Consider the following 20,794-nt stretch of genomic DNA (forward strand, 5'->3'; position numbering starts at 1 on the left):
ATGAAATGCTCTTTGCTACATGTGAGCTGCAGTATTATTGCAGGATATTGCTTGTTTTGTGGAGAAAAATCAATGCTGAGCTGTTCTTTTATTGACCAATCAAAAAATAAATAAATAAATAATAAAATGCTGTCAACACAGAGTGTGCTTACAGAGCCGGATCTCTATTAGCTCTGATTCTCCAGATATTTGATTGGTTTCAAGGTTATCTTTCAGCACAAATGCCAATACAGTGTTTAATATTATTTATTAATGCACATTAATGATGTAACAGATCACAAATCTCACATATCGGATCATGTTACAGAGTTTGAATCATTGGTCTGATCTTTTTTTTGGATCAGAATAAGAAAAAAAATATGGGTTTTCTTTAATTAAGACATAAAGAAATCAAAAGTTACTTGGATATTTCTATTGGGATTCTTCTGCTTCCACTTAGTTACGGTTTCTTTTATTCCCTTCACCAGATTTCTGTCCAGAAACTAAACAATATTAAACGTTTGTCTGAAGGCCAAAAGGTTTTAAAATTGGTCAATGCAGGAACGTACAACCATACTCTTATATGAGAATTCCCCTAAAAGGATACAACCAGACTGGAACATGTTCAGCAGTATCCATGCACACCAGCTTTAACATCGCTTTCTTTAACACCAGATAAGACCAGATAAATCAATCCATTACATTTTATGATATGGTTTAATCTGTGTCTTATTTAAGTGTGAATAGAAGCACTGTGTTGATTTGAAATTTAAAGTGCATATAACCTACTGCATGTTAGAGCTAAGATAATAATGATATATTGAAACCGAACCATGAAATTACCATGGCTCAAAAACCGTGATATAAACCGTACCGTGAGCATGCTGTACCATTTCATCCTTACTATTAAAGTGAAAAATAGCTCTGCTATCTTCGGCTGTGAGGAGTCAGGGACTTTTATTGTTTATTTGCAGAACTCTGCTGCAGGCTTACCCTCGGTTTCCTCTCTTTTGACAGACATACTGAGATCAGTTTACTCATAAAGTGGGTATTGATTTAATCCCGTCTTCTCTTTCAGCTGAACTTGATCAGAAATGATTCACCCCTACAGCAGCACTTCTGAGATATTTAGAGGTTATACACACTAATCAGTATATCACGAGTATAGTGTATCCTTTATTTTTATTCTCCTTACACCTTGTTCTTTAATACTCAGAACTCACAGGATAGAAATCTGCTGTATAGGGGTTTTCCATGTGGTATCGTATGCAATAATATTGCCAACATATTTTATATTATACCCTGTAATATGGTGCCGTATCACCCACCCCTAATTATCACATCAGGGTTCTACTTTTTTTTACTGTTTTTATCAAAAGAAATATTCACACTGTTCTCATAATTTCCCATTATATATCTACTAGAGACAGATTATATCTGTACAGTATCATTTATATTACTTTAATCCTGGATATATGGAGATATTTGGAGTGTATTAGTATTGTTAGTATAATGACTACTGTTACAAATCTGATAAAATATCATATTATATGTAATATCAGAATTTAATTTTCATTTTGTTGTAGTATTGTATTCTTGATATATATATATATATATATATATATATATATATATATATATATATATATATATATATATTGCTAATCTATCATGGAATAGTGATCCACCACCCAAATAATAATAATAATAATAATAATAATAATAATAATAATAATAATAATAATAATAATGTCTGTTCAGTGGTGTTTTTCTATCCTGTAAGTTCTGAGTATTAATGAACAGGGTAAAAGGAGGACAATAATAAAGTATACAGAGAAACAGATACTACAGGACTTAAGTTTCTGATTATAAAATGTTCAGTAAAATATATATATATATAATTAAAAATATGTGAAAAATATATATAATCAACACTACCTGCACATTTATAGGATTTATTTTTTTCTAAATTCCACTGTGCTCAGATATATTAAGCTCTGGATGACTGTATTTTATTATTAAATATATATTGGTATGATTGTAGGACTAAGTTTTTTCCACTAGATGGCCACAGCAGCATCCTGAATAAAAATAACACGATTAAAAGTGAGCAGCACTGTACAGAGTCTCTGTCTCTAAGTGCTGACTACTGAAAACATTTACGTTTTACATCAATCGATCAAAAAATATCTTTATAATAATAATAATAATAATAATAATAATAATAATTGCATTTTCTTCTTTTTAAGACACTTGTATAGTGCATATTTAAATGTAAATAAAATAACATAAGGAATGTAAGAAATGTAAAATGCAAAAATTAGCCAATGAAAACCCAAAAGTCAGTATCTCAGAAAAACACCACTGATCATCAGTAAATTTAACATTTCGTTTAAATGAAATAAAGGGATCAGAGTCTGGAGGAAGAGTGGAGAGACGCACAGTCCAAACTCGAGGTCTAGTGTGAAGTTTCCACCAATCAGTGATGGTTTTTATGAAGAGACATGTCATCTGCAGGTGATGCAAATTTCATTTTCCAGCAGGACTTGGCACACTGCCCACACTGCTAAAAGTATCAGTTGGTCTTATATAATATTCTGATTTACTGGGACATTATTTTTTGAGGGTGGTTTTCATTGACTGTAAAACATAATTAATCATCAACAATAAAAGAAATAAACGCTTAAAGTAGATCACTCTGTGTTTAATACATCTATATATTAAATGAGTTTCACATTTTCAAGCATTTTTAAGTAAATTTTCAATGATATTAAATTAAGTTTTTTTGAGATGCACTACTAAAAGTGCTCAGTGTTGCTCTGGAGTCCTATTTGCGCTCATTTCCAAACAATAAATAATTTAAACATAATTTTAGGAATAAAACGTGCTCTGAATTTCAAAATGACACGTAGATGAAAGCTTAGAGGTGTGTGTGTGTGTGTGTGTGTGTGTGTGTGTGTGTTGCTGGGGGTTATGGGAGGAGAGTAAGGGCTGTTTCATTTTCAGTAGAGAAGCCATTTTCATTAATGCCTCACATTATCCAAGTTTATCTTTAATTAATTTAATCAGATACTCAGGCTGTGCATTTAATTTTTCTTCTATTATCTGGAATAATATTCGGTATAATTGCCCGGATTGTCAGAAGAGGTTGTTTGGTGTCAAGCTGACCTTCCAGCTGTGACTCTTATTAACATATCAGCCATACTTCACTTTACTGAGTGTACTACTGAATACACACACTATATACAGGGGTATAGGAGAATGAAACTGAAGCACCTGGTTTTAGAGCACAATAATTGATTGTGGTGACGGACAGTTCTGGTGGAAACAGGAAAGTTGAGGAGCACATTGAATTCTGCGTGATTTGATCAGCCGTGGTTTTATGTTTTTTGGATACAATCCGGGTTAGCACCCGAACATCCCTTTCAGACAGCTTCCTCTTACAGCATCCACAGTTAATCCTGTTGGATGTGGTTGGTCCTTCTTGGTGGTATGCTGACATTACCCTGGATACCGTGGCTCTTGATGCTGCATCACAAAGACTTGCTGTCTTGGTCACAGATGCTCCAGCAAGACGTGCACCAACATATATGTATGAATATTCATGAGCGAGAGCCGAAATCCTATTGTCTTTCTCTCCCCCCTTTCACCGGACTATCATCGGCTCACCGGAGCACTTTTTTTTTTCTTCGCACAAAAAAACAGCTCGCATGACTTTAATTCTTAATAGAGACACAACTAGACATTTTAAAATGAGTTAAAAAATTATGGAATGAGACCTTTAAAAGTTTTTCTTCATACGCAAAGATATTGATACCAGTCTGATACTGTGAAGGTCTGATGCTCATTCTCAGAAAGCTAAAGAACCGTATCCAGGCTGCTTGTATAGCTTGCCCTTTTCTCCAGGTATTTTTGGAATATTTTGATATTTTTTAGTATCATCCCGGTGACGTCAGGTGACAGACCGCATTGGCGAGATGCCGCTAACTCAATTAGCGTCTTCCTGCTGGTTGGAGCGTGATTGGAGCAGCATGCTGTACCTGTTCCTCAGCAACACCACATAATAGCAGGGTCTCTCTGACCCCTACCTTCATCATCCTCATCTTCCTCAGTCTGAGTCACGGGCTCTCATGAGACTTATATCTGTCTGACCTGATTCTCCACGTTATTCACCTTTAATTCTTATTTTAATCAATTTATCTGCACCTCAGGTGACGTTAAAGGATGTAATTCTAGCATTTATAGTTTTTTTTTCTACCTTTTCCCCTTTATCCTGATCTTCCTTTTTCACTGCAGCCATTACACTGACTTCCAGTCTCTTTTAGAATAGATTTTAAAGCAGTGCTCTCAGTTTTAAGGCATTAAAAAGATTGGTACCATCATATATTACAGATTACAGTCTATTTATCTCCTCACCTTCCCAGTCGTAACTCAAGATCCAGCATTTATCCACTCTGATTAAAGTACAGAAAGTTAATAGTAAGAAAAGATAAGATTAAAAAAAAACATTTATGCTACGAAGAAATACAACAGCTTACCATCTGAGATCAGCCAAACAGCATCAGTAAAAAAAAAAGTTTTAAAAAGCAGCTTAAGACATATTTTTATAAACTTTAAAATTTTAATAATTGAGACATTTGTATTATTATACATCGATACGTGTATCGATTTACTTTTTCCTTTTTTTTTATTTGGTTTACTTTTTATGTTTTACGTTTTGCACATATGTGCAGTTTTGTTTTCCCGCAAAATCTTACAGCACTTCATATCTTACAGCTTCCCTCTGCTGCTGACAACTTTTATGGAGATGCGGATTTCATTTTCCAGCAGGACTTGACACACTGCCCACACTGGACCAATTGGTACAAAAGTACCAATTGGTTTAAAATAATATTCAAATTTTCTGAGACACTGATTTTTGGGGTTTTCATTGGCTGTAAGCTTTATAATAATTTTTAATCTATTTTGAGATGCACTAGTGTATAATATATATATATAATATAACGGGAATGACTATTTCTGTACACCTGTACAGCCTGATGAGGTTGTTCAGTGTTTCCCTCAATTTCTCCATCTCTTCTTCTTCTTCTTCTTCTCCTCTAACAGCGTGTTTTTCCCTTTATAGAGTCCTCCCACCATCCTGCTCCTTCACACCCTGACAGACAATGAGGGGGACTGGAGCATTCTGCCCTCACTGCCTTAGTAAGTGCACTCACACACCGTCATTACAGACCCCCTCAGCCTCACACACACACACACACACACACACTCTCTCCCAGCATTATCTACTCATCTCCTCTCTCCATCTACTGCTCTACATTTACTGCAGCTTCAAATACTGCGCTATCAATTCATTTCCATCTGTTCTATAATGATCACAACGTGCATATTTGCTTTTTTATACATTTAGACCTAGAAATATTTGAACAGAACCATTATTTGGGATCTGCATGCCACAATACTGGAATTTAAGTAAAATAAACATGATTTTGAATTAAAGTGTAGACTTTCAGGTTCAGTTCAAGCAGTTGAAAAAAAGAAAAATCCTGTGAATCATTTAGGAATTGCAGCCATTTTTCTATACGTATTTGGAAAAATTAAATTACCGTATTTTTCTGCACTATAAGGTGTACTTAATATTCTCTAATTTTCCCCAAAATCATCAGAGCTCCTAATAATCCGGTACTCCTTTTTTTTATATATATTTTGTTTTATTGAATTTTTATTTTTGCAGAAACATATACAGAACACGCATATTCCACCCTGCCCCATCCGTTCAGACATTCAGTACATCCTCAAGATAGCAAAAAAAAAATAAAAAATAAAAAAAAATAAAAAATTAAAAAAAATAAAAAATAAAAAGGAGCAGAGGGTGGATTATTTTTATATTTCTCTCACTCTTGAGATTCTTTAAGGTGATGAAGTATGGGTTCCCAGAATTTTATGATGTGCAACCGGGAATGAGGATTCCGAGTGCGCAGTCGCTCCATTGTAATAAAGTTGTACATTTCAGATAGCCAGTTTTTAAAAGAGGGAGCTGAACGTGATTTCCAATGTAACAGGATCAATTTTTTAGCAACCATCATAGACGCCATCACTATACGTTGAACCGTATACGACAACCCAAACAAAAAAGAAGAGCAGCCACATATTATAAGAATAGGATCTGGTTCCAAAGGGATCTCGAGAACACTTGAAAGCCATCCAAATATATTATTCCAAAAGGGCTGCAAAGCCGAGCATGTGGTGAATAAATGCGCCAAGGTGCCTCTTTCTATTGAACATTTGTCACAGAGTGGAGAAATAGCAGGGAAAATCTTGTGCAGTTTAGTTTTAGAATAGTGCAACCGATGCAATACTTTGAATTGAATTAATCTATACCGTGAGTTTATAGAGCAGTCCAATGTTCTAGAAAGACTTTCCTCCCACAGATCCTCAGGTATTTTATCTTCCATTTCTTTTGCCCAGGCTTCCCTGAGATAAGCAGAATCAGGAGTACATTTTAGAAATGAGATACAACAAGATATTCTTTGTTTGGACAGCGGCTCTGAGTTCAGGAAACGGTATAAAACATGATCTGGTGGTTTTGATGCTAAGTCCAGGAGGGCAGTCTTGGTGTAGTGCCTTAGCTGTAAGTAACGAAAGAAATGCGTCTGTGGTATGTTGTATTTATCTCTCATGTCGTTAAATGACATAAAACAACCGTCTTTATACAAGTCTCCTAAAGAGACTAAGCCTTGGTTTTCAAGTTCTATAAAAAATCTTTCATTTTTGGCAGGGATGAATTCTTGGTTGAATGTAATAGGGGTATGTATAGAAGTTGGTGGGGCATTTGTGGCAAGCTTAATTTGATTCAATATTTTTAAGGAGTTTTTGATTATCAAATTGTAATTTATGCCAATTTTACCAAATGATAGTTTTGTATATAGAAACGTTGGTAAAGAGGTCAAAGGAGAGAAACTGGCCTCAACCTTAACCCATAGCGGGGTATGCTTTGACACCAGTCCAGAGCGAGAACCTAGCTGCCAAAATGAAATAGCTCTAGCATTTGCCGCCCAATAGTAGTGTTTAAAGTTGGGTAAGTTCAAGCCTCCATCTGTGGTGCTTTTTTGTAAATGAGTTTTGGAGATGCGTGGGGTCTTTTGAGCCCATATGAACGAGAGTATACACGTATCTATTAGCTGGAAAAAGGAGTTGGGGAGGAAAAAAGGAAGGTTTTGAAAAAGATATAGATATCGTGGTAATATAATCATTTTAATGGCATTAATTTTTCCAATCATAGACAGTGGAAGTAATTTCCATCTTGCTATTTCCTTTTTAAGCTTGTCTAATGCATTCTCGTAGTTTAATTTGATGGTTGTTTTTGGATTTTTAGAAATCCGGTACTCCTTATGTATTAATTCTACCAGTCAGGTATTAAGGAGCAGTAAATCCACTCTAACGCTGAAGTTAGCACTGCTAGAGCAGCATTAGCATTACTGGGTTCCTCCAGTCATGAAAAAAAAATATATATATATAATAGCAATTCCCAGGTCTGGATAAGTTCTGGAAAAATAAAAATACCCTGAAAGTTTTGGAAATGTCATGGAAATTTGGTCTACAAATATTTGTGTTTCCGTTAATCGACGGAGAAAGCATATTTTGAGCTAACAAATTCAGTAATTTAGCCCTAAAACAGTGTAGCTCTTAGGATCTGATACACGTTTTAATATTAAAGATTGTTTGTTAACATTTTTATCAGATTAATTTCAGGCCTACTATAACTAATTTTGATTATAGTTTAAGTTGATTTTTAGTTTTATTGTCCATGTCTGCACTGATGTTTTAAAAAGTGTATGGTCGTTACAATTTGCCAGGAAGGCATTAAAAAAAGTCATGAAAAAATCATGGAAATTTGTTGGTTAAAAAGTGTGTGAATCCTGGCATTAGCTGCTAACTGCAGCGCTAGTTATTTTATTATTCAGAGGTGAGTATATATCAGACTGTAGTCTGTGTATTTACCATGTTAAAACAAGCTAGCTGATAGCTGATAGCACCCTGGCTTACTGGAACACTCAGGGTTCCTTATTGTAGCGCTGTTGGGTGGTAAGCACTTTCTGTTAGCTGCTAATGCTAATGCTAATGCTGCTGCTGCACCTGATAAATCTGGAATTCTAAGTTTACTAGATTAAAATGCAGCACTCGTTTAACTTTAAAATGAATTTGAAAATGTTTTGTTAAGAATTACAGTTTTATTTACTTAGCTTTACAGGTCTCACAACCCAAAATCAAGACCTGCTGAATTAGAAGGGAAACATGGAGACACCCCTGTTCCTTACTAGTGTTACGTAATGCGCCTTATAATACGATGCACCTTATGTATGAAAATATACTAGAAAATAGACGTTTATTGGTAGTGCAGCTTATAACCCAGTGTGTGTGTGTGTGTGTGTGTTCCCTCAGCTTTTCCTCCCACTTCAGGGGAAACTCCTCGTGGATTGTGTTTCTGGAGGAAGAGACGAGTGTGAAGCTGGACAGACTTCTCAGCGTCCTCAAGAAGTTTGTCCGCAGAAAAGTAAGAGCTGATTTCTGTGTACAGTGAAGGATTTCTTATTGACATGCGTTGGCTCGTCCAACGTCGCTAACGTGTTAGCAATGCTGGCGACAGGGCTCGTCCAACGTCGCTAACGTGTTAGCAATGCTGGCGACAGGGCTCGTCCAACGTCGCTAACGTGTTAGCAATGCTGGCGACAGGGCTCGTCCAACGTCGCTAACGTTCTAGCAATGCTGGCGACAGGGCTCGTCCAACGTCGCTAACGTGTTAGCAATGCTGGCGACAGGGCTCGTCCAACGTCGCTAACATGTTAGCAATGCTGGCGACAGGGCTCATCCAACGTCGCTAACGTTTTAGCAATGCTGGCGACAGGGCTCATCCAACGTCGCTAACGTGTTAGCAATGCTGGCGACAGGGCTCATCCAACGTCGCTAACGTGTTAGCAATGCTGGCGACAGGGCTCGTCCAACGTCGCTAACGTGTTAGCAATGCTGGCGACAGGGCTCGTCCAACGTCGCTAACGTGTTAGCAATGCTGGCGACAGGGCTCGTCCAACGTCGCTAACGTTCTAGCAATGCTGGCGACAGGGCTCGTCCAACGTCGCTAACGTGTTAGCAATGCTGGCGACAGGGCTCGTCCAACGTCGCTAACATGTTAGCAATGCTGGCGACAGGGCTCATCCAACGTCGCTAACGTTTTAGCAATGCTGGCGACAGGGCTCATCCAACGTCGCTAACGTGTTAGCAATGCTGGCGACAGGGCTCATCCAACGTCGCTAACGTGTTAGCAATGCTGGCGACAGGGCTCGTCCAACGTGGCTAACGTGTTAGCAATGCTGGCGACAGGGCTCGTCCAACGTCGCTAACGTGTTAGCAATGCTGGCAACAGGGCTCATCCAACGTCGCTAACGTGTTAGCAATGCTGGCGACAGGGCTCGTCCAACGTCGCTAACGTGTTAGCAATGCTGGCAACAGGGCTCGTCCAACGTCGCTAACGTTCTAGCAATGCTGGCGACAGGGCTCGTCCAACGTCGCTAACGTGTTAGCAATGCTGGCAACAGGGCTCGTCCAACGTCGCTAACGTTCTAGCAATGCTGGCGACAGGGCTCGTCCAACGTCGCTAACGTGTTAGCAATGCTGGCGACAGGGCTCGTCCAACGTCGCTAACGTTCTAGCAATGCTGGCGACAGGGCTCGTCCAACGTCGCTAACGTGTTAGCAATGCTGGCGACAGGGCTCGTCCAACGTCGCTAACATGTTAGCAATGCTGGCGACAGGGCTCATCCAACGTCGCTAACGTTTTAGCAATGCTGGCGACAGGGCTCATCCAACGTCGCTAACGTGTTAGCAATGCTGGCGACAGGGCTCGTCCAACGTGGCTAACGTGTTAGCTATGCTGGCTACAGGGCTCATCCAACGTCGCTAACGTTTTAGCAATGCTGGCGACAGGGCTCATCCAACGTCGCTAACGTGTTAGCAATGCTGGCGACAGGGCTCATCCAACGTCGCTAACGTGTTAGCAATGCTGGCGACAGGGCTCGTCCAACGTGGCTAACGTGTTAGCTATGCTGGCTACAGGGCTTGTCCAATGTTGCTAACGTTCTAGCAATGCTGGCGACAGGGCTCGTCCAACGTCGCATAAGCTATTGTTTATTGTTTAAAAGCAAGTCCACTTATTTATTTTTTTAAAGAAATGGTTGACTAATAATATTAACAGATGGGGTGGGTGATATGGCCCTTAAATAATATCATGATATTTCATGGTATTTTCGCTATAACAATACTCTTGGCAATATAACAAAACACTGAATAAATATATAATATATATATATATATATATATTTCAAGAATACACGACTGCAAAAAAAAAATCACATTAATTTTATTATTGCATACGATATGATATGATATGGCACATTCCTATAGTAACTGATATATAAAAAAACACATAAAGAATTTTATAAGATCTGTAACAGAAGTCAATGATCCAGAATGATCAGTCATGATAATAATACTAATAATGCACTCCAAATATCTCCATATATCCAGGATTAGAGTAATATAAATGATACTGTACAGATATAATCTGTATCTAGTAGATACATAATGGGAAATGAGAACAGTGTGAATTTTTCTTTTGATAAAAACAGTAAACAATAATAAAAGTAGTACCTTGATGTAATAATAAGGGGTGGGTGATATGGCACCATATTTGAGGATATAATATTGATTACCATATTCAAATATGGTGATATTATTGCATACAAATTAGTTTCTTTTCTTCATGTTTCCTGCCAAATCAGGTTGTATTGTTCTGGAACACAAGAGACTCTCTCTCTCTCTCTTTTATTCTCTTTCTCTTTCTCTCTGTTCTATTTTAGGAGTGGTTTCTTGGCAAGTCGCTGCACGATGATGAGTCCACCATCATCCACCATTATGCCTTTGCGGAGAACCCCTCAGCCTTCAAGTACCCAGACTTCTCAGCAGGATGGGCTCTGAGTATTCCCCTCGTCATCAGGTCTCCCATCACTTCTGTCCCCTTTAGCCGCCTTTAGGCTCTTTCTGAAACTCACAGCTCCACTGCGACACTCCGACTGCAGCGTAATATCAAGTTCTGGAACAGGGTGATGGATGAAGTCTTCAGTTTCTGAATCAGTTTCTCTGATTTTGCTATTTATAGGTTTATGTTTGAGTAAAATGAACATTGTTGTTTTATTCTATAAACTACAGACAACATTTCTCCCAAATTACAAATAAAAATATTCTCATTTAGAGCATTTATTTACAGAAAATGAGAAATGACTGAAATAACAAAAAAAAAAAAAAGATGCAGAGCTTTCAGACCTCAAATAATGCAAAGAAAACAAGTTCATATTCATAAAGTTTTAAGAGTTCAGAAATCATCAATATTTGGTGGAATAATCCTGGTTGGTTTCTAATCACAGTTTTTTTTTCATGCATCTTGGCATCATGTTCTCTTCCTCCACCAGTCTTACACACTGCTTTTGGATAACTTTATGCTGCTTTACTCCTGGTGCAAAAATTCAAGCAGTTCAGTTTGGTGGTTTGATGGTTTGTGATCATCCATCTTCCTCTTGATTATATTCCAGAGGTTTTTAATTTGATAAAATCAAGGGAAACATCATAATTATCTCTAATTATATTATTTTTCTAGCACTGTTGTATTTTTAGATTAATAAGATGCCATAGAGTACCAGTTAAAATTTGTACACACATTCTTATTTTTATTATTGTATTTTTCCTTACATTGTAAACTGTTAAAATACTGAAGTCATCCAGACTATAAGGGACTGTTTTGAAATGCTGTTGATCATAATTAATAGTGTTTAGATGTATAAGTGCTTTCCTTGGTTTTCATACAGTTTTTTTTTTTTTTTTTTACTTTTTCAGGCTCGCAAATAAGGTGCAAGAGGAGCCTCTGAAGTCCGACTTCACCATAGACCTCAAACACGAGGTTAAATACTTTAATTTGCATTTTATTTATACTTTATTTACCCCTTTATGTATACTTTCACAGCAGCTTTACACCAGATTCGGATGCATAATGAATGAATAATGTTGCCCTGTGGCTCCCCCTTCAGTTCTAGAGGGTACCGTTTACTTTTACTCCACTGCAGTAAATACAAATCACATTATGTTTGTACACATGCATTTGTTGGCAAGCTGAGAGACACAGGATCATTGTGTAAAGTGAAAGAATCTTGTGAACTGAGGTGGTAGAGTAGTATTACATGATATTATACTAATATGACTAATATTACTCAGGTTATGCGGTGTTCTCATGCAGCTTCACGTTAAATACATAGTGCAGTATGGGAATGGGATTCCAAAAAGTTGATTTTCACAGTAAAAACGCTTTTTTTCCCTTTCTTTTTTTCCCTTTAATATACTGTAATAATGTTGAAGAATAGCTTTATTTGTTAGGCAGGATAGGCATAATTGTAAGCAATATGCTTCTGCCTTTATTATTATTATTATTATTATTATTATTATTATGTTGACTATTTGTGGTGATAGTTATTGAATTATGAATAATGAATAATGACTAACTGACTGAATAAAGAATTATCCCCCTCATCATCATAATCATCATCGTCATCATCATATTTATAAAACTTAAGCATAATCAATTTTTTTTTTTTTTACTTTTTATTTCCTGTCCTGCATGCGTCCACTCTGTTACTACAAACTGCACAACAGGGTGGACAATTTTTTGACAAAAACTGGCATTTGATGAAAACATTGTTGATCGTCAAATGTTTTATGTTCTTTTTATGAAAGAGAAAGTTATATTTTGATCTTTGATAATAATTTGAATTACCGTGATTTACATTTACAGCGACAGGATGGACAGCTTAATATTCATTCATTCATTCATGTGAGAAGAGCATAAAAATGAACTTAAACCTGCTGTTTGTTGGCAGTGTATTCCAGGCAGCATGAGTATTCTTAATTTTTATGTAAAACGCTGCGACATGCCTTCAGGTACATTTTGGCATTGTTCGGTATGAATTAGGGCTGCACGATATTGGAAAAATATTACACTGCTAATGTTCTTTTTTCGGCGATATCTATTGCGATTTTAAACAATGCAGGGCATCACCATGACGTCACCAGCCCCATGTACCCATGTTTACGAGCACGTGCCCAACCATGTGGTGGATGGAGGCCATGCGGTTACCTTGTGTTCACTACTGCCCCCCCCTCTCCCCCTTGCGCTTGTCAGGCAGCAGCAGCAGCCTGTCACTCACACAGACACAGAGACAGCGCTGTGTATCTATTACTTGTGTTAAGAATCAAAACATTGCAACATGACATCTTTGATTGAATTGATTTAATTGCCTTAAGTGACATTATCTTGTCTTTTTTATATATATGCATACTCTGTTCAGCCAAATATGTGTGGTTGCCAATTTTTTTTATATATTTTTTTTTATTGGTTGCCAAATATTCAGTGCATCCCTAAATAATGCTCAAACATTTTTTTCTACCAAATGTTTGAGATACATCTGTGTTACGAAACCATTATTTTTTTTTTTTTGTGCAGACAGTGATCCAAACGCAGAAAATATTTTTTTTTTTCTCTGAATTTATGCTTATACAGTAATAGTTACCAGCGCAGGCAGGTGCTGAAGCTTTGATTATAGCAGAGCTGTGAGTCGATGGGACCTCAGGAAAACACATAAAGGAGATGTTGTTGTGTGGTAATATGTTGTGCGCTCCAGATGCGCCTGCAGGAAAATCGCTTCACCAACACTAGAATTTTCCCTCAGTGGTGATGAGCTTTGTGAGCTTTGTGAGCTTTGTGTTTTATGAATACATAATCATAAAAAAGCCCATTCTGAACCCGGTCCTCACAGCCCTCGCTCTCGCGCTCTGTAATCTTCCGTCTCATTCTTCTCCTCTGGCTTTTCATCCCCTCGGTCCTCCAGTCTGAAATTGTCTCTCTCACGCCGCAGTTCTGAGGACATTCTGTATCTTCTGCCCGGTTTCTCCACATGAGCTGATGATGAGCTTTTCCCAGCCCATCCGCATACAGTATATCTATCCACTCCTGTAATATAATATATAATAATAGGCATCTCTCAATCTCTTTCTCTCACTCTCTCTCTGTCTTTTTTCTCATTCTTTCTTTACAGCGTGTTCACAAATGTTAAAAAAAAATGTGTTTATTAAATACATCTTTGTTATAATACCAGTTTTTATACAGAAAGTGATACAGAGTGATGCAGAGAAGAAAAGAAAAAAGTTTTTTTTGTTGTTTTTTTGTTTGTTTTATGAATGCATAATCACACACACACACACACACAAACACACACACATGTATAATAGCTTAGGGGACATATTATTATTATTAATATTATTATTATTATTATGATTAGTCGTGTCGAATGATAAAAAAAAATCTGGTTAATCACAGCAATATTTGGTTCTGTTTCACACAGGTATAAACCTAAACACAGCAAAATGCGCACCAATAAACCACACAAGTGTGTTGTCTCCTCTGATTGGTCCGAGCTGTCTGGTGCGGGTGCTAAATATAGTAAATATATATAAGTAATGTAATATATAATATAAGTAAATATAGTGAGACGATTCTGTGTTCTGATAAGATAAGAGAAGATAATACTGGGCTACTGGAAAAAAGACCAGCTGATACTTACTACATTTTTTATTTATTATTTTTTTTAACCTAGGTGGCGCTGTACATCTGGGATGAAGGTAAAGGGCCCAGACTGACAGCGGTTCCAGAGCTCTGTACACTGCCGGAGAACTCTCCCAAAGCCAAGGACTGCGCCACCACTGTTGGCACACACTCACCACTGTGTGTAGGTAACCGCAACACCTGGCAACCCCAGCCAGTACACCTGCAGTCACTGTAGAGAATTCATTAACTTCATTTCTTTTCTTTTGAGCATGTGATTGCCAGAGTTAAGTACAATTGTGAAAGAGTTCAGGGTTCAGGGAGCATGAGATCATCATTTATCATTTTCACACATGGATTGAGAGAGAGTTCACCACCTTAGAGTCCAGATCTTAACCTCATTGAGAATCTTTGGGATGTGCTGCATGGAGAAGAGCTGCTTTGAGCAGCGGTTGGTCAGACTCTACCATCATCAATGCTGCTGCAAGATCTTGGTGAAAAATGAATGCAGCAACACTGGATTGCATTAAATCTTGTGACGTTGCAGAAGCTTATTGAAACAATGCCACAGTGAATGCGGCGTGCAGCAAGCAATGCTAAAGACAATCCAATTAAATATTAGAGTTTTTTTTTTGGCCAGACAGTGTATTTATACATTAATGGCTGTGTGTTTGGCTACTGTCAGAATTTAGTAAATATGAATTTTTGTAAAAGCTGTAGACGGACTACTGTACATTATTATTTCCAGGTTTAATTTCTATAGTTTTGTTGCATAAAAAGATAAAATAAAATATTTGCACTCCTGGCCCTCAGAGCTTTTTCCCTAAGCTTTCCTCAGCACATCTTAAAGCCTTAGATAGGGGGGTTTCTCTCACACTGACACACACACACACACACATGCAGATAATTGGAAATAAAATTTCTGAGTTCATTCCAAAGCAAACGCTTGGTGATTGATTGTGAGCAAAAGGCATTTCCTGCTGGGCTCTGCTGCTCTGTCTCTCCTTCTGTCACCACATATGTGTGTGTGTGTGTGTGTGTGTGTGTGTGTGTGTTTTTCTCTATGCTCTTTATATTCATAGGCGTTCCAGCCTGTTAGTTTCTCGCCAAGACACCCACCCAGTAACTGTGCATGCAAGATAATATTATCTTATACAGTTTTATAGATGTTTTTCGACAAATGAGGCTTTTTAAATTGTTAATTGTTAAATTTGTTAATTAATATATTTTTCAATAAAAATCACAAACCATTTCAACAAAACTAGTCCAATAATTCCTTGTCCTTCCTGTCATGCCTTTTGCACAAGCTGTGCAAGGGGTACTTTTCCCGTCGTTATGATAGCAAAGGCACGCTGACACGGCCTAAATGTCACAATACAATATCAGTATTGTAATTGTTCATTTAGCTTTTTTCATAAAAAATTATAAAAAAAAACCCAATGTCCACCCTGTCGTTGTCCATACTTTCATTGTCCACTCTGTCGTTGTTCATCCTTTAATTTTCCACTCTGTCACTATGCATACTGTAAATGTTAATTTAGCTATTTTTTTATAAAAATATCTAACATTTCAACATGTCCAAGAATTCCTTGTCCTTCCTGTCATGCCTTTTGCACAAGCAGCGCAAGGAGTACTTTTCCCGTCGTTATGATAGCAAAGGCACGCTGACATGGCCTAAATGTCAATGTCCATCCTGTCAATGTCCACCCTGTCGTTGTCCATCCTGTCATTTTCCACCTGTCATTGTCCAGCATGTAATTGTCCACCCTCTTATTGTCCAACCTGTAATTGTCCGCCCTGTCGTACAGTTTTGCCATGTACAGGATGGATCATGACAATCATGACAGAAGATAAAAGTAAAAGTTGTTCAGTCAGTTATGAAGCCCTGAAGTCTCAGACGTACATCACAGCAGTTAAACGTCTCCATACAGAGCTCCGTACGTGTCTTTGAGCGTTTCTGTCTGACTGCCAGCTGAACGCCGTCTCTGATCTTGTCTCTGCAGGGTGAGCCGGTTCCACAGGAGGATATATTCGTGGCGGTGAAAACGTGTAAGAAGTTCCACTCAGAACGAGGTGAGACGTTTGTCCTGGGAGAACTTCATTGGCTCTAATCATGCAGTGCTTTTTCTTTGTCTTCTTTGTCTCAACACTTCTGCTTTTATGTGCAGCAGAGATGCTGTGCTGTTTCTGGTTATTGTTTGAATGTTTTATTCATTGTTTTTCTCATTTTTACTGCCCTAAAAGATTTTAGTAAAGTTTTAGTACAGATACAGTTCAGAGACAGAAATGCACTTATGATGATGATGGGCTTTATAGTTATTTAGTGTCCAATATTCTCGTACACCCAACTTTAAAGGCCTTTGCTTAACGTCAGACACTCAGCGTCACTCGACCGCTCTCCCTGCGGCATTGATAATGTTTCTTTCAGCTAAACTACTTTTAGTAAACGCTACTAAACTCTTACCTCAGACTTGGTGATTCGTCAAAGCCCCAGAGTCTATATACGCTCTATATCATAAAATCAGATGCAATCGGCGCCGCTTTGACTGACTTTCTGTCGAGTTGTGCTACCTTGTCAAACCGCTCTTCCCTAGTGTTTATTTAAGGTCTCTGCAAATCTCAGAATCCACCGGAGATCCCATTCGAACCTACAGTTACTTACACAAGATAGCCAACGCTAACTAGCTGCTGTAAACAGAGCTGGAGCTCTTTATCTGACGAGAGACAGTGTCGGCTCTGCTGCAGCCCGGCGTCAGCTCTGCCTGTGGGCGGTCCCGAGCCGGGGTAGGCGTGGCCATGAATACTAATTCCAAGTTGAAATTTCCTGATCAACTCGTTTTTCTGAATATTTTATTTGACTAGCTACTGCAGACAATATAGGTTGAGGAAGAGTTTCGTGTTTTACCATACAATAAACAGAATACTAAATAAAATAACATTACTGTTGTCTAAAATGAGCTGCTGGTGCAGTAAAGCTCAGATCAGTAAAGGAGAACTGTTAAAGGTGTAAAATTGACTTTTGTTAGTAGTGAAACATGATAAAAAGTTCTTACCTTTGATGAATAGCTCACCTCCGCTCTCCCACAGCGTTCAGAGATCCAGAAATTTTAACAGTTTCTCCAAACACCCTTCAGACTGGGAGATACGGAGCATAATTTACCCTGATAAATCACTTTTTACACCGTTATCCAGCAGCTCAAAGTAGCTCCACACCTCCTTGCTTGAATCTGGAGAGCCCTGACACTTAAAACGAGGCTTTATTGACTTAAAAAGTGCAGAAGAACCTCATTAAAAAACACTGTTTTTAATGTGTGTGCTGCCAACTAATATTTTAATGTGTTGTCCTGCAACCAAAGGTGATCTGGCACAAACTGCTGGATCATGTACAGATTTAGATTCCTGTCGGTCGATTTTTCTATGGGTGTTGTTTTCTGTAATGATGAGTGTATATCACTCTCCTGGCAGCAGAGTGAAACACATAAAACCACAGATATCAGATGTCAGAAACTCAGATTTAAAGAGAGATATCCATGCTCATAATTATGTCTTCTCCAGGCGTCAAGCCAAGAACACACAAGTAAATCTTCACCATGGTCTGGAATAGAATAAAGTCATTCCAGCGCAAGTAAATCTTCATAACTGTTCCCAACAGCAATGGCAGCTGTCCACTGAGTTCATAACTCGAACGTTTGGCACGTAATATTAAATAACGCGTATTGATTGATCGTCTTCTGTCCTTGTTTTGTAGTTCCTGTGGTGAAGAAGACGTGGGAGAAGCAGGCGTCTCATCTGGAGTATTACAGCGACCACGCTGACCCCTCCATACCAACCATAGACCTCGGCGTTCCCAACACAGACCGAGGTTAGAATCCAATTTTTATTTCTTTTTGATCACTCAAACATGAGCACACAATTTCGATGCATTATTTGCATCAATGTTTCTTTATATGATGATTATATGGTGAAAGACCAAGCATATATGATCAGAAACATATTTTTCTGCAATTAAAGGTATTAATAAATAGCGTTTGACATTTTAGAGTAACTGTCTCCACTGTCCAGGGAAGTATTTTTATTAGGTTTTGGAGAATTGCTGTGAGAAAAGATGCTAAATGATCAATAATAGACTTGTTAAAAAAAAAATCCCAATATATTGTCCCAAACAAGATTAGAATAAACAATATTATCTAATATTATAGAACAAACAATAATGCCCACTTTTATAGAATACAAACCAATTAATTTTATTTTAAAAAATGTCTTCAAAAACACATTTAAACATATTAATGCATGCAAAGTGAATTTTATTAAGAAACTGAATAGAAAAAACAATTACTAAATAAAATAATGCAATTAAATATGAAAACAGAACAGCACAAAATAAACAAGGCCACAGAATAAGATATCTTACTTCTTCTCTGTATATCTCTGCGTTCATTAATAAATACATTAAATACATTAATAATAAACTCTCTGTCTCTTTTAGTACAAAATCAGATCAGCACTAATTATTTTTCTTTGTATTTTATTTTTGAAATGTATTTATTTTTTACAAGCTGTCCACGAGCAGTCCAGAATGTGTCTGCAACCCACTTTCGAGTCCCGAACCCCCTGTTGAGTATCTTTATTTAGAGTTTTGAGTTTTAAACTGAACAAGTCTGCAGAATTGTTTTATTTGTTCCATAAACTTTCCTCCCCAGTCTCTGAGCAGTGCTTGGTGTTGGCGAGAGAACAGCCTGGAGGATTTACACGCAGACTGGCGCTCAGATCTGTTAAATAACATTAAAATCTTCTAATTACCGTCTTCATCACACGTGGCTCAGAAGTATCCAGGCTGTGAGGACTGATGCGCTCATAAATCGTTTTAATGAGACAGACAGACTCTCTGTTCTCGGCTGCGTCCAAATAATTAAAACATGAACTACTCTGACAGGGTTAAATATAAAACTGTCCCAGATAACACGTCATCACTGTCCAATGAAAAACATGTATGTCCGGGACAGCAACTTTACAGGAGAAAAATAACCGTACTTTCATAAAAAAAATATATATATATACATATATATATATATATATATATATATATATATATATATATATATATATATATATATATATATATATATATATATATATGTATATTTCAGGTCATTTTGGAGAATTTTTGCAGTTTGTGATCTAGGAAAACCTTCATATTGTGCACTATTGCTTCTGTTTATTTACAGTAAGATTAGTTTCCCAATATTTTGTGTCTAAGGGTAAGTTTTCAGTGAAGTTTCTCCTGCACTAAGGCTGGGTGCAGCAGCATTAGCATTAGCCGCTAACCACAGCGCTAGCGGAGCGTAAAGGCTGTCCGATAACGCTAGACTGAGGAACCTTGAGTGTTCTGGTTACCCAGGGCGCTATCAGCTAGCGGTTCATCCCACGTAGCTTGTTTTAACACAGTAAACACGCTACAGACTACAGTCCGACAGTGATTGGTGTGGTTAGCGGCTAATGCTAATGCTGCCGCTCCCAGCCTTAGTGCTGGAGAAACTTCACTGAAACTCCTGTATAACTCTACTGTACTTCAGCAGAGTGACTTTACTGCTCCTTAATACCCGTCAAATTCGTGTTTCAATGTCAAACCCAACTTTTTTCAGTCTACAGCAGAACTAAAGGGATCAGTCTAATGTGTAAAATGCTTAATTTCTTAGCGAAACACAACTCGATAAAGAAAGCATGAGTACAGGATGCAGGTTAAGCGGCTGCAGCTTCAGTAATAGAGGTATCAGCGTCTCTCGGCTGTCCTCTCTTCAGTAACTGGTGTTACTGGCTGGCAGCTGTGGCGCGTGTCTCGCTGGCTCCAGATCAGTTAAACTGACACGCCGAGCTCTCAGCGAATGATGAGCCTTCAGCTGATTGAGAGGAGCCGCGTGATTGGCCTTTCGGTGCACCAGTTAGTGTCAGCTTAACAATCCAGAGCGTGGTTCGGTGTCGTACGCCAGCGCTGGTGTCGATTCCCCGTCTCTCAGGGTTTGTTTGATGTTGCAGAAGAAGATGTGCTGAGAGTACACCCTGTTCCACTCATCTTCGCTCATCTTTATTCATGAGTTTGTTCATCATTGTCAGTGAGTGA

The 20,794-nt window shown here is 37.9% G+C and overlaps 1 protein-coding gene across 1 annotated transcript in view; it reads left to right on the forward strand.

Annotated features, from left to right (window-relative positions):
* b3glcta (beta 3-glucosyltransferase a) overlaps window positions 1–20,794 on the forward strand; it is a 128,543-nt gene that overhangs the window by 96,264 nt on the left and 11,485 nt on the right. The window contains exons 5-11 of the mRNA XM_022668772.2: window positions 5,105–5,181; window positions 8,422–8,533; window positions 10,892–11,028; window positions 11,922–11,985; window positions 14,729–14,860; window positions 16,680–16,749; window positions 18,425–18,538. Of these exons, the coding sequence (XP_022524493.1) occupies window positions 5,105–5,181; window positions 8,422–8,533; window positions 10,892–11,028; window positions 11,922–11,985; window positions 14,729–14,860; window positions 16,680–16,749; window positions 18,425–18,538 (706 nt within the window). The remainder of the gene's footprint in view (window positions 1–5,104; window positions 5,182–8,421; window positions 8,534–10,891; window positions 11,029–11,921; window positions 11,986–14,728; window positions 14,861–16,679; window positions 16,750–18,424; window positions 18,539–20,794) is intronic.

The sequence above is a fragment of the Astyanax mexicanus genome, chromosome 18 (genome assembly GCF_023375975.1).
Source record: "Astyanax mexicanus isolate ESR-SI-001 chromosome 18, AstMex3_surface, whole genome shotgun sequence".
NCBI classification, from domain to species: Eukaryota; Metazoa; Chordata; class Actinopteri; order Characiformes; family Acestrorhamphidae; genus Astyanax; species Astyanax mexicanus.